Genomic DNA, 15487 nt, shown 5'->3' on the forward strand with positions numbered 1-15487 from the left:
TCAGAGCTCCCAATAGTTATGCATGAAAAACATTACAATTATCTGTATTCTCAGCAAAGCAAAGAAGTAAATCTGCATCATGATTTTTAAAGATGCCTCCACAAGCAAAAGATTGACTTGTTGAGGAACCATCAGTATTGCACTTTATCCAATGAGGGATAAGTGGTCTCCAAATAATATCAATAATCTTAGGAGCTTTGGGAGGATGAATTGTGACATTGGATTTTTTTTAGAATGACAAAATTCGAGATGCTTGCAGAAGCTACAACCTTTGATAGATTACCATACAAAGCAGTGCTTGAAATAATTGTGGATAATGAGCTCTTCCAGTGAATCTTCTTGTTTAAGAATCTCAGTTGGTTTCTAGCAAACCAAACTGAATTAATGATATTAATCATAGTAGTAGTAATCACCAATTTGCACTGAGGATTCCATGACCTGTTACAGAGAGACCACATATCTTCCACTGACTGAAAGTGAAGATTCTTGTTCAGCACTGATGCAAGCCAACACCATAAATTCGCTGCATAAGAGCATTCAAAAAACAGGTGGAAGGAAGATTCTGCATACTTGCTACTGAGAGAACACATAGAGGGCAAGTGACAATTTAGATGTGATTTAGAGTATTTGTTCATGGTTTGAAGGACATTTTGTATTGTTTTAATTTGAGTTATTGAAATTAAGTTTTTTTCCTGATCATGCAATTTTATAGGTGTTTTGAGTCTTTTTTATTGATAAATCATATAATTTGGTAAAGCAAGACACTACTTGGTGGACTAAAGGAGTTGAAGAATGAAGATCAATGTTACTTAAAAAGTATTTTAAAGACAATACAAGTTGGACAAAATTCATCCAAAGTCCCAAGACATTTCAAGACGAAAGACCACTCGAATGCACCCAGTGGCTATCAACAGCGCCCCTTGCACATAAAAAAGGTTCCCATGTGCATGGAAGCCATTTGGTTACCTTCGAATGCACCCCTATGGATGGAGCCACGTTCTTGGTGCATCCTAGCAGGGTTTTGTATGTTTTCAGCTTGTTTTCCAAGCTGGATCAGATGAAAAAGTCAAGAATTATCAACAAATCCTAGATGCAAATATGCCTATAAATAAAGACCCATACACACACTTATATTCATTTATAAATTTGGTGGTACAAGGCAGAGGTCAAGCATCCGGAGCATGGAGGATGAACTTTTTCTTCCCAATTGTTCTTAATATGTTTTTGTTTTCTTCTGTTATGTTATCAGTTACCATGAAAGACTAAACCTCGATCATTAGGGTTCCAAGATGAACCTCTATTTATTTGTTGGATTCAATTAATACAATTTATTTATTCATTATGAACAGAGTTATATTTGCTTTTCATATATTACGCAAACTAGATTACGGTTCATTAGGTCCCTGTGAGCTTAACTCAGTTGGTAGGTACAATGCATAATATATGCAGGGGCAGGGGTTCGAACCCCTGACACCCCACTTCTTCACATTTAAAATGTGTGAGCTCCAGCCACTAGGCTATTTGACAAAAAAAATAAGATTAGGGTTCATTAGACTTGGTATTACGTTTTCACCAGAATCATTACACATCACTTTTGCTTAAGAGTCTTTAATTTATTAGGGACCTCAAAGTAAGAGGGTTAGACATATTCATGGAGTGTAAGTCCTTTAGATGCAAAATTTAGCAGGCACACGAAATGTTTAGGTTAAAGGATATGTTTGATAATGGAGCATCATATGTTATTTTGGCTATGTTTTTAGTACTTTTTCTTTTTGTATTTGAAAACAAATAAGATGAGAGTTAGAGGAGTTGTCAATGGTTTGAGGAACATATTGTATTGTTTACACTCGATTTGTTGTAATACACTTTTATCCTAAATCATGCAACTCCAAAGGGGTTTTGAGTGTTTTAAGTAGTGAGAAATCATGTAAATCGACAAATCAGGACATCACGTGAAGGATCAAGGAAACGAAGATTGAAGATCAATGGTTCTTAGAAGGTTTTTGAAGACAATGCAAAGTGAAGAAAATTTATTTCAAGTTCCTAGGAGTTTCTAGACGGAAGAACGATTGAAAACGCAAGAATTCACACAACAAGGGCTACCTCATGCGCCTCTTGCACATGGTCATGTGATTCCTATGCATGAGGCAGTGTTCTCACTGCCTCATGCGCCTCTACGCATTGTTGGAACAAAATGTGTTTAACAATAAACCATTGAGAGTTTTGATGATAACAAGGTATTAAAAAATTGACAATTGGACTAGCTAATATTTGTTCAAGTGTACATGACCATAGTTAAAAATTTACATCACATAAAGGTTCTGAAGAACAAAATAGAGCTAAGGAATCAAGAAAAGGAAGCTTAAAGCGTCTGAAGAGAAGTGCTCCTGAAGACTAAAAGTGCTCCTGAAGTCAAAGTGCTCCTGAAGATGGATGACGTCATCAGAAGCCGAAGTTCATCAGAAGCGAGTAGTTCAGAAGCGACTTCATCAGAAGCTGAAAATCACCACAAGCTGAAGATTCAAGAATTAACACTTCAAAAGCTGTCTATTGGATTCGAAACCAATGCAGAAGACTAGTGGAACTTTGCAATAGTCATTTTTGGTGAAGATTTGAAGGCATTGGAAGCTTATCTTCAAAAAGCGTTGACATTGTACTATGTACGAACTGTACAACCACCTTCTCCACTACTCTGTTTTGTGTCCACGCTACAAGACAAGAAAACAGCTCCAGAATACGGCTAAGACTGCAAAGATGTTCCTTCACAATGGGAATGGATTTCAAATTGGTTCTTCATAGGACAACAACCAAATCAGGCAAAAGATCATTGGTGAAAGATCAAGCTTCAACAACGACTCTTTTGATGTGCTGGCAATTTCACAACGTCTCTTTCACACCTCTATATAAAGGAGTGAAGACTTAGAGATTTGGTAATGCTGAACGAAAGACTCTCAACATTTTTACAAGTGTCAAACCTCTGCTGAAATTGTTCTGCATTCACTTAGAATTTCTGTTTCTCAAGTCATATCCTAGAAATTCTTAAGTCTTAGAGTCTTATCTGATTTGTATTGTGAGCACCTCTGATTGTATATGTAACACCCCGTTCTCCCAACAACGTAATATTAATAAATAAAATCAGAGTAATCACACAACGGAGTGTCACACTGCTAATCAAAATTTCATAATAGAAAATTGTCTATTTATTTAAATACCAACATTTAAATTATCTTACAAACTGCAGCGGAATAATTCTTTAAAATATAAATTCAACCAAATTCAACATCAATAAAAATCTTGGCACAAAGGCCACAACATAATTCAGCTTTATTCTAATAGCAAGTCTTTTCCAAAATATGTGATACATAAGAGAAATGAGAAGACACTCGCGACGATCCCCATCCTAATATGTATCAGAGCCCTAGACACTTGAGCCAATCAACCTACAAGCCATCATTACCTGCACATTACCCACGGTCGAGGCAACATATACGCAGAAGGGGTGAGAAACTTATCCAATAATAATATATATAATTCATCAAATTGATGAAAACAAACAAGCATATCACAACAGACATCATTAATAATGTATATAAATAAACACATAAGCAACGACATAATTATTTTCAGCAACAAGGTACAGCAACAACAACAACAACAACGTTATCCACAACGACACTGACAACTCGACAATGCGACAACGACAACAACTCGACAATGCTACAACGACAACAACAACTCGACAATGCTACGACAACAACAACTAATGCATCATGCAGGTGGTACCAATCTACGCGCGTTGAATGCTAAGCATTCCAGGGCATAAGCCCCCAACAATTTGGATGGTTAAAGCATCCCAGGGCATAAGCCCCCAACAGATGAATGATAAACATTCCAGGGCATAAGCCCCCAACAATTTGAATGATAAACATTCCAGGGCATAAGCCCCCAACAGAATATGAGTATGCATATGGACTCGACTTGTGTATATCAACATACAACTTCAACAACGACTACAACAACAACATATGTGCCTACAACAATTATGACACACTCCCCAACTTTGACATTAGACGTTACAACAACGTCAACAACGGGAATCAACAACATAGTATATATTTATAAATCAATTACATTCATCTCAAAGTCTAAAACATCCCCCAAAAGCAATTAAGTTTTGATCAATAGAACATAAGTCAAATATCCATAAAACACCTCAACTAAATCCCTAACACTTGAGTTTATTGATTTGGGGTCTTACTATACATCTTAGGACCCCTTTAGAGGCATAGAAATAGGTCAAAAATAGTCTAAGTCAATACTTCATCGTGGCACGTTAAGGTACCATCGTGGCACGTTTGGACAGCCTAAAAATGGTTTCGTTCCTGGAAAAATCGTGGCACGTTGGGATGCCATCGTGGCACGTTCATAGTTCGACAGACAACATCAGATTTTCTACCTCTCACGTTTTCGTGCGTAAAACCTAAACCGTTAATCCGTTTTCGATGCCGTTTTCGCTCATGCGCTCCTGACACTAAGCTCTATCATATTCTACAGGAAAATTCAAGTTTAAACCACTCAAAAAAAAATCGTTTTCCCAACCTCACATAATCACTTGTCTGTAGAACATTCAGACACCGACGTTTCAATCAAAATCCCAATTTTTGATCCCTGATTACCCAAAATACGTTTCAACAGTAGTTTTCAGGCTCAATTAGGGAATATAGCAATCAAATAACATAGAAACATGCATCAACAACACAATTCATCATATTAAGCAATTAACCTAAAACTTTCTAACCCTAATGCCCAAAACACCACAATCATCAAAAATCAGAATTATATACCATGATTATTGAAAGGAATCCCACCCTTACCTTAGTTCAGCAACACCAAACGACAAGCTACCGCAATCGATTCCTTCCTAGCTCTCTCTTGGTCTCTTCTAGGTTTTCTCTCCAAAACCAGTTTTCTTCTAATGTTTTTACGTGAAAAATGTTTCTCTCCCTTTTCTTTCTTTTACTTCAAAAATATCTCTCTTTTCTTTTCTCACCCAACTCCCTTAATTTCTATTAATTTCCACTTAATTCCCATTAACCAAAAATAAATACTATTTCTATAATATTTCTATTTCTCATATTATTTCTATCAAATAATAACAACATTCATTCAAATAAAATACAACTCCATAAATCATATAATAAAATAGCATCATAACATTTATCACACAAAAATCATATAAAATATATATTTCACATAAAATCATATATATATAACAAATAAAGTCATATAAAAATATTCACACATCTATTAAAAATAATAGAATAAAAATGGGGCGTTACAACTCTCCCCAACTTATAGAATTTCGTCCTCGAAATATTACCTCAAGTAAACAACTCAGGATAAGACTCCTGCATCTTACTCTCCAACTCCCAAGTAAGACTTTCACCAGCTGCTCCTCCCCAAACAACTCTCCCTAGAGGTATCTCCTTGCCTCTCAACGTCTTCACCTTACGATCATCGATCCTCAAAGGTAAAGTTTCTACCGTAAGGTTGTCTCTAACTTGCACATCATCTCTAGGAATGACATGTGAAGGATCCACTACATACCTCCGAAGTTGTGACACATGAAACACATCATGCAAGTTCGAAAGATGTGGTGGCAACCCGACTCTATAAGCCACCGTGCCAATTCTCTCAGATATTTGATAAGGACCAATAAACTTTGGAGTCAGCTTCTTGGACTTCAATGCACGACCCACACCGGTCATAGGAGTGACTCTCAAGAACACATGGTCACCCTCTTGAAACTCAAGGTCCTTCCTACACTTGTCATGATAGCTCTTCTGTCGACTCTGCGACGCTTTCATATGCTCTCTTATCATCTTGACCTTCTCCGTAGTCTGCTGAACTATTTCAGGCCCTAACACAACACTTTCACCCGACTCAAACCAACATAAAGGAGTTCTACACCTTCGACCATATAAAGCTTCAAAAGGTGCCATACCAATACTCGAGTGGTAACTATTGTTGTACGTGAACTCTATCAATGGTAGGTGACTGTCCCAAGCTCCACCTTGCTCAAGTACACACACCCTCAACAAGTCTTCTAATGATTGAATCGTTCTTTCTGACTGACCATCTGTTTGCGGATGATACGCTGAACTCAACTTCAACTGAGAGCCCAAAGCTTCTTGCAAGCTCTTCCAAAATCTCGAAGTGAACCTCGGATCTCTATCCGACACAATACTCGATGGGACACCATGCAACTTCACAATATTATGAATATAGATCTCCGCCAACTGAGCTACTGAATAGGTGATTTTAATCGGAATAAAGTGTGCCGACTTCGTCAATCTATCGACAACAACCCAAATGGCATCATGCCCTCTTTGAGTGTTTGGTAAGCTAGTCATAAAATCCATGGAGATGCTATCCCATTTCCATTCAGGCACATCTAAAGGCGTCAACAAACCAGCAGGCTTCTGATGTTCAACTTTCGATTTCTGACAAGTCAAACATGCATAAACAAATTGTGCGACATCACGCTTCAATCCAGACCACCAAAACAGTTTCTTCAAGTCATGGTACATCTTTGTAGCTCCCGGATGGATACTCAAGCTACTTCTGTGACTCTCTTCTAAAATCAACTTTTTCAATTCATCATTGTCAGGGATACAAATCCTGCCTCGGAATCTCAACACTCCTTGATCATCAACCTGGAAATCACCATCTGCATTCTGATTACTAGCAGCCATCAAGTCTACAAATTTCAAATCAACTTCCTGGGCTTCTTTGATACTCTTCAAGAAATCATTATTAATTTTCAACATACCCAACTGCACACTCTGAGGTGCCAATTCACAAACAAGACTTAAGTCTCTAAACTGTTCCAGCAATTCAAATTCTTTCACCATCATAGCCGACATGTGCAACGTTTTCCTACTCAAGGCATCTGCAACCACATTAGCTTTACCCGGATGGTAATTTAAGCCAAAATCATAATCTTTCAACAACTTTAGCCACCTTCTCTGCCTCATGTTCAACTCTTTTTGATCAAATAAATATTTCAGACTCTTATGATCACTAAACACTTCAAATCTGGAACCGTACAAATAATGCCTCCAAATTTTCAACACAAAAACCACAGTAGCCAACTCTAAATCATGTGTAGGATAATTCTTCTCATGGATTCTCAACTGTCTCGAAGCATAAGCTACTACCTTGCCATCTTGCATAAGCACACCACCTAAGCCCAACTTGGACGCATCACAATATACCACAAAAGGTTTATCCGGCTCTGGTAAAATTAAAATTGGAGCCGTTGTCAATCTTCGATTCAACTCATTGAAATTATTCTCACACTGAGCATCCCACACAAAAGCTTTACCTTTACAGGTCAACTGAGTCAATGGAAGTGCCAACTTCGAAAATCCTTCGATAAATCTTCTGTAATAACCAGCCAAACCAAGAAAACTTCTAATCTCCGTAACTGACTGAGGGGTCTCCCATTGCGATACGGCTTCAACTTTCGACGGGTCCACTGCAATACCACTACCAGAAATAATATGGCCAAGGAAACTTACTTCACTTAACCAGAACTCGCACTTTGACAATTTTGCATACAACTTCTTTTCTTTCAGCACCTGCAACACAATCTTCAGATGTTCTGCATGCTCTTCTTCAGTCTTAGAATAAATCAAGATATCATCAATAAATACAACAACAAACTTATCCAGAAAAGCATGAAAAATTCTGTTCATATACTCCATGAACACACCTGGCGCATTAGTGGCACCGAAGGGCATCACTTTATACTCATAATGGCCATACCGTGTCCTAAAGACTGTCTTCTGCATATCTTCATCCTTCACCTTAATCTGATGGTAACCTGACCTCAAATCAATTTTACTAAACACGCGAGCACCCACTAATTGATCCATCAAGTCGTCAATTCTCGGAAGTGGATACCTGTTCGTTATCGTCACTTTATTAAGCTGACGGTAATCTATGCACAATCTCATGCTACCATCCTTCTTCTTCACCAACAATACCGGCGCTCCCCAAGGTGAGACACTCGGTCTTATAAACTTCTTATCAAGCAATTCTTCCAACTGCTTCTTCAATTCTGCCAACTCGGAGGCTGACATACGGTAAGGAGCCATCGACACAGGCTTCGTACCCGGCACAAGATCAATCGAAAATTCAACCTCCCTCTCTGGTGGCACATCTGGAATCTCATCAGGAAAAACTTCAGGAAATTCATTCACCACGGGCAATCTATCAATTATCGACTGACTCTCTACAGACAAACACGCCATCAAGGAAAACATTAAGTTTCCATCATGCTCTAACCGCTTCAGCTGCTTGGTAGATAAAAATTCTGCTCCACTCTCTTCTTCAGCAGCAGAAAAGTACACCGTCTTTCTAAAACAATTAATATGCACATGGTTGTATTCCAACCAGTTCATACCAAGGATCACATCCATACCCGTCAATGGCAAACATACAAGATTAACTTCAAAATCTCTACCATACATGGATATAGGGCAACTCTGACAAACAAATGATGTGGTTACTGAACCCTTAGCTGGAGTTTCAACAACCATTTCCACAGGCATACTTGACATAACTAAACCCAACTTATTTGCACAATCAACAGCAATGAAACAATGTGTAGCACCAGTATCAATAATAGCAATTAAAGGAGTACCATTAAAGAAACAAGTACCTCTAATAAGTCGATCTTCATTAGCCGTTTGTGTACCGGCCAATGCAAACACCTTCCCACTAGTCTGAGTCTTCTTAGGCTTCTTGCACTGAGAACTAAGATGACCCTCTTCATCACAATTGAAGCAAACCATGTCACCACGCTTGCATTCAGCCATGATATGCCCTTTCTTGCCACAACGATGACACTTCTTCTCATCCCGTTGAGTACATGCATTACTCTTGTGGCCTTTCTCACCACACTTGTAGCAAACTATCTCAGCTTGAACATCTCTTCCCTTGGGTCTCCTTTCCTTAGGCATCCTCTGTTTGCCCTTGTCAGCAGGGGCACTGTAAGGCTTCGGACGACTCTGCTGTCCCTTACCCCTACGGTCACTCATCACCTTATAGTGAGCTTTAGTATCATCTTCATAGATTCTGCATCTGCTCACCAAAGCAGAAAAGTCACGGATCTGTTGGTAACCAATGGCCCGCTTAATATCAGCACGCAGACCATTCTCAAACTTTATGCACTTGGAAAACTCAGCATTATCTCCAGTATAGTGTGGATAGAACTGAGCCAGCTCCACAAACTTGGCTGCATACTCTGTCACCGACATGTTTCCTTGCTTCAGCTCAAGGAACTCAATCTCTTTTCTTCCGCGAACATCCTCAGGGAAATATCTGTTTAGGAACTCTCTCCTAAACACAGCCCAAGTCACAACTGCATCACCTTGCTCTAATTCAGGTAAGAGACTCACCCACCAGTCATCAGCTTCCTCAGCTAGCATGTGCGTACCAAAACGCACCTTCTGGTAATCAGTACATTGCATAACCCTGAAAACTCTTTCAACTTCTTTGAGCCATGTCTGTGCTCCATCAGGGTCGTACCTTCCTTTGAAAGTAGGAGGATGATTCCTCAGAAAGGCCTCCAACATTCTTACATCAGCATTAACACCAGCACCAACATTCTGTTGTTGTCCTATAGCTTGGGCTACAGCTTCCAACGCAGCAGCCACCGCAACATCGTTTCTTCCAGCCATTCTATTTCTCTTGTAACAGATAATATTCGCAGCCTCCAGGTCTTTACTCTACATAACAACAAAAATCAGCACAACTAAGACAATATAAATTGTCAAACAACTCTACATGGCTCGACACGACTCTACTAATTGGCCGGACAGACCGACCTGCTCTGATACCAATTGTAACACCCCGTTCTCCCAACAACGTAATATTAATAAATAAAATCAGAGTAATCACACAACGGAGTGTCACACTGCTAATCAAAATTTCATAATAGAAAATTGTCTATTTATTTAAATACCAACATTTAAATTATCTTACAAACTGCAGCGGAATAATTCTTTAAAATATAAATTCAACCAAATTCAACATCAATAAAAATCTTGGCACAAAGGCCACAACATAATTCAGCTTTATTCTAATAGCAAGTCTTTTCCAAAATATGTGATACATAAGAGAAATGAGAAGACACTCGCGACGATCCCCATCCTAATATGTATCAGAGCCCTAGACACTTGAGCCAATCAACCTACAAGCCATCATTACCTGCACATTACCCACGGTCGAGGCAACATATACGCAGAAGGGGTGAGAAACTTATCCAATAATAATATATATAATTCATCAAATTGATGAAAACAAACAAGCATATCACAACAGACATCATTAATAATGTATATAAATAAACACATAAGCAACGACATAATTATTTTCAGCAACAAGGTACAACAACAACAACAACAACAACAACAACGTTATCCACAACGACACCGACAACTCGACAATGCGACAACGACAACAACTCGACAATGCTACAACGACAACAACAACTCGACAATGCTACGACAACAACAACTAATGCATCATGCAGGTGGTACCCATCTACGCGCGTTGAATGCTAAGCATTCCAGGGCATAAGCCCCCAACAATTTGGATGGTTAAAGCATCCCAGGGCATAAGCCCCCAACAGATGAATGATAAACATTCCAGGGCATAAGCCCCCAACAATTTGAATGATAAACATTCCAGGGCATAAGCCCCCAACAGAACATGAGTATGCATATGGACTCGACTTGTGTATATCAACATACAACTTCAACAACGACTACAACAACAACATATGTGCCTACAACAATTATGACACACTCCCCAACTTTGACATTAGACGTTACAACAACGTCAACAACGGGAATCAACAACATAGTATATATTTATAAATCAATTACATTCATCTCAAAGTCTAAAACATCCCCCAAAAGCAATTAAGTTTTGATCAATAGAACATAAGTCAAATATCCATAAAACACCTCAACTAAATCCCTAACACTTGAGTTTATTGATTTGGGGGTCTTACTATACATCTTAGGACCCTTTTAGAGGCATAGAAATAGGTCAAAAATAGTCTAAGTCAATACTTCATCGTGGCACGTTAAGGTACCATCGTGGCACGTTTGGACAACCTAAAAATGGTTTCGTTCCTGGAAAAATCGTGGCACGTTGGGATGCCATCGTGGCACGTTCATAGTTCGACAGACAACATCAGATTTTCTACCTCTCACGTTTTCGTGCGTAAAACCTAAACCGTTAATCCGTTTTCGATGCCGTTTTCGCTCATGCGCTCCTGACACTAAGCTCTATCATATTCTACAGGAAAATTCAAGTTTAAACCACTCAAAAAAAATCGTTTTCCCAACCTCACATAATCACTTGTCTGTAGAACATTCAGACACCGACGTTTCAATCAAAATCCCAATTTTTGATCCCTGATTACCCAAAATACGTTTCAACAGTAGTTTTCAGGCTCAATTAGGCAATATAGCAATCAAATAACATAGAAACATGCATCAACAACACAATTCATCATATTAAGCAATTAACCTAAAACTTTCTAACCCTAATGCCCAAAACACCACAATCATCAAAAATCAGAATTATATACCATGATTATTGAAAGGAATCCCACCCTTACCTTAGTTCAGCAACACCAAACGACAAGCTACCGCAATTGATTCCTTCCTAGCTCTCTCTTGGCCTCTTCTAGGTTTTCTCTCCAAAACCAGTTTTCTTCTAATGTTTTTACGTGAAAAATGTTTCTCTCCCTTTTCTTTCTTTTACTTCAAAAATATCTCTATTTTCTTTTCTCACCCAACTCCCTTAATTTCTATTAATTTCCACTTAATTCCCATTAACCAAAAATAAATACTATTTCTATAATATTTCTATTTCTCATATTATTTCTATCAAATAATAACAACATTCATTCAAATAAAATACAACTCCATAAATCATATAATAAAATAGCATCATAACATTTATCACACAAAAATCATATAAAATATATATTTCACATAAAATCATATATATATAACAAACAAAGTCATATAAAAATATTCACACATCTGTTAAAAATAATAGAATAAAAATGGGGCGTTACAGTATATCAAGTGTTCAACCTCAAACATTTTTCTCTGTAATCTTGTTTGTTTAGAAGTCTCTTGCAGTTGTGCTTGAGCATAGAAGTCTCTTGATTGTGTTCTTGAGCATAGGAAGACTCTTGCAAAGTGTGCTTGAGCAAAGGAAGTCTCTTGCTATGTGCTTGAGCAATTGTAATCAGATATTACATTTTAGTGAACTCTCCTTGGAAGTGCAAGGGGGACAGGACTACTTCCGGTTTGTGGAAGGAACCTGTATAATTGCTTTGTGTCTTTCTTCTTCTCTCTCTCTGTTTTTATCCAATGCGTTCAGATTCTGATTATCACTTCAGAAGCTGTCTCACTTCGCTTCTGACCAGTGTGTTTCAGTTTTAGGAGAAACGAAGAATTTTTCAAAACACAATTCAACCCCCCTTCTTGTGTTTTTCTCACCTTCACGCACAGCTGCGGGCAAAAATCGCTCGTAGCTTGTTTTTCAAGCAGAAACGGTGGAAAAAGCCCAATTTTCTTCTCTTAAACTCTAAGAATCATATGCTATAAATAAAGACTCTTGCACACATTATTTTTTATTCAGAAAACTAGCGGTTCAAGGCAAGGGTCAAGCATCAGAGTTCCAAAGTAAGATCTCCATCCTGCTATTGTTCTCTCTAGGATATGTTTTACTATTGTTTTGTTATGATGTTTGTTGATGTGTGAAACTAAACCACTTGATTAGGGTTCTAAGATGAAATCCTTCTTATTTGTTGAATTTAATTAATGAAGTTTTCATGCAATTATGGTTTTCTTGTGTTCGATTTAAATTCGTACTTGTTTGTTCTTAATGCTTTTTCAATTGAAAATCCGCATCGGTAATCTTGAAAATTGATCCATAAATGAAAAGTAGGATTGACAACCCGAAATTCTTTATCCAACCTTGACAGTGCCAATTACTTATTTCATAATTATTTTAATCAAATTCAAGTTTGAAATTCAAAGTTTTCTACTCTCTTCTGTGGGGAACACAACAATATAACTAGGTTAACTCGGAACATATGTTGATGTCAGATGTTTTAATGGAGTTTTTAATGTTAGTTTCAATAAATTATCAGTAGACACCACATTGATTATTGTTTTCTAAGTTAATTCCAACAAAGACGAAGGGGAGATTCAAGGATTCCTTAATTGTCGTTAATAATCTGAATTAAAAACCTAATCTCGCTTTGGGCAGGGCAATTAAACCCTGCAACTCTATTCAATTCTCTTTTAGTTTTACTATTTGAAATAAGTTTTACTTATTGCTAAGTTGAACGACAATCCCTGTGGAGAACGATAAATTTACTACTTTATTACTTGTTACGATTTGGTGCACTTGCCAATTTCGTCCATCAATGTCCATGGCCTTTATAACTTAGTTATAGTGGTTATGGAGTAATTCAACATTTGGATGGATAAAAATATTCTTCCCGCAAATGAAGGTACTTTGCATTAACCCAACAAAGAAGGTCGAGGGGATTCGAAGAATCCTAATCACCATTAAACATTTGAATTAAAACCTTTACTTTTTACGCAATCAAACAACTACTCTTATTATGATATCAATTCAAACATACTGATGACATGTTAACTTACGTTATTCTTAGCATGGTTTTTAGTATATTTTAGTAGGTTTTACTAGCAAACCAGATGAGTATTAGAGCAATTGCCTATAATTTCAGGACATTTGTAATGTTTTATATATTTGAGTCTATAATTCTATTCTTCCTCAAACATTCAAATTAAAAATCTCCCCTTCTCTCCCTTCCAAAACTCTCCAACCAAATTAAAGTTTTCCTATTTTTATTGATATTTCATTTTTTGGGTTCTCAAATTTAAATTGAACACGAAATTACAGTACATAATTTCCGAACTAGAATCCAACTAACTAGCATGAATTGCTGTGTTGTCCTACCTGGTCTTGGAAGTGAACCACAAGACACGGATCTCACAACGCATGTGTCGTTTACCGTCAACAAATTTCATTTTCCCTTTCTCTTTCTCTTTCTTTATTCCTTTTAACAAACGTTGCCATTTGCCAACTCTTTGTATAAAATGTCCACCACCCATGTAATAACCTCTTAAACTAAACACCACTTTTGTGATCTCCCAAAGCCTAGCTAATAGCTAATAACTTGGCTATCAGCATGGCCACCGGTGCCGGAGATGGGTTTCTTCGGCCAATATTTGAGGGTTGTATTTCTGGATACGATCACTCCGTGGAGCGTCGTCCTTATCATCGCAAGTGTGGTTGTGTACTTCATAGCAAATCAAGAAAATCATCAAGCACACAAAAATTGCCAACGATGTGTGGCAAAGTCAAGTATCCTATAAGAAGAGCATTTAGTGAAGGGAATTTGGCTTTGATTGCTTCAACTCATTCTTCTCCTTCTCCTTCTACTTCTCCTGCTCCTATTGGTGGTGTAAAATCTCGTCGTGGTTCAGTCGATCTAGATCATGATGATATGGAAGAACAATTTAATAATAATACTAGTGGTTTTGTTTGAGGTGAATCACTCATTTTCACCATTTTTTTTTTTTATCTTTCTTTATTTTGTTTCATTATATTTGTTAGGTTCCAGTTTTGAATTATTAATAATTTGAGTCTTGTTAACCTTTTTTCTTTGATTAATATTAAGATGATTTGTTGGAGGTTTTTTTGGCTTGTAATCGATTTGTTTATTTTTTATTAGACAACAACCCCTTTATTGTAACGATGTATTTTGGATCTTTTAATGTATGAGTATATATCTAACTTCTTATGGAATTACTTGGGGTTCAGAATTTTGATGAACGAACAATTCCCTTTATTTTGTGTATCTTTTTGTTCAATTCGATATTAATGTTGCAATTCGTTGGTTAGTGTTCATATAAATGTTTCTCAATTGATCAATTTGGTTTGAATCCAAAACTGTATTGAAATAAATCGTAATTCAACAAGGGATCTCTCTATGCTCTAGCATTGTGAGTAATTAATTAATTTAATTATATTTTAATATAAGACAGATCTAGTAAGTAAGATGGGTTATGAAAAGTCCCATGACCATGTGGCCAGCAAATAATGCACCGAACCATTTAATGAGAAGTGGGTGCCGGCAACACGGAGAAACAGCTAATCTTTCCAAAAACTTTGAGTGTTTTCATTGAAAAGGACTAAAGATATTTTTTTGATTAAAGCTAAAATAGCTGTCCTTTGTTTAATTTGATGAATCTATGAACTGTTTCTGAAGTTGACCTGTTAGGACGGTTGTACTTACAATCTAGAACAAAGAATTGATTCGTAATTTAAAAATTATTATTGCAGCATCAAA

At 37.2% G+C, this 15487-nt stretch overlaps 1 protein-coding gene across 1 annotated transcript; it reads right to left on the reverse strand.

Moving 5' to 3' along the window:
• Positions 1 to 907: 907 nt before the first annotated feature.
• Positions 908 to 9749, reverse strand: LOC146946727 (uncharacterized). Its single transcript, XM_085748289.1, has 2 exons — positions 8052 to 9749; positions 908 to 1048 (listed from the first exon to the last, which is right to left on the reverse strand). Exons 1-2 carry the CDS (start codon positions 9747 to 9749, stop codon positions 908 to 910), a joined length of 1839 nt encoding a protein of 612 aa, XP_085604415.1.
• Positions 9750 to 15487: the final 5738 nt, after the last annotated feature.

The sequence above is a fragment of the Medicago sativa genome, chromosome 2 (assembly GCF_051527215.1).
Source record: "Medicago sativa cultivar Bolivia chromosome 2, Bolivia_mono, whole genome shotgun sequence".
NCBI classification, from domain to species: Eukaryota; Viridiplantae; Streptophyta; class Magnoliopsida; order Fabales; family Fabaceae; genus Medicago; species Medicago sativa.

Bases quoted from the DNA above. Each gene is read 5' to 3' on its own strand.
- LOC146946727 (XM_085748289.1), bottom strand. From the start codon at position 9,749: ATGGCTGGAAGAAACGATGTTGCGGTGGCTGCTGCGTTGGAAGCTGTA. The intron at 1,049-8,051 runs GTATTGTTGGTG...CATCTGATCCAG, and splicing joins TCTCACCTTGGGGAGCGCCG to CTTGGAAAACAAGCTGAAAA.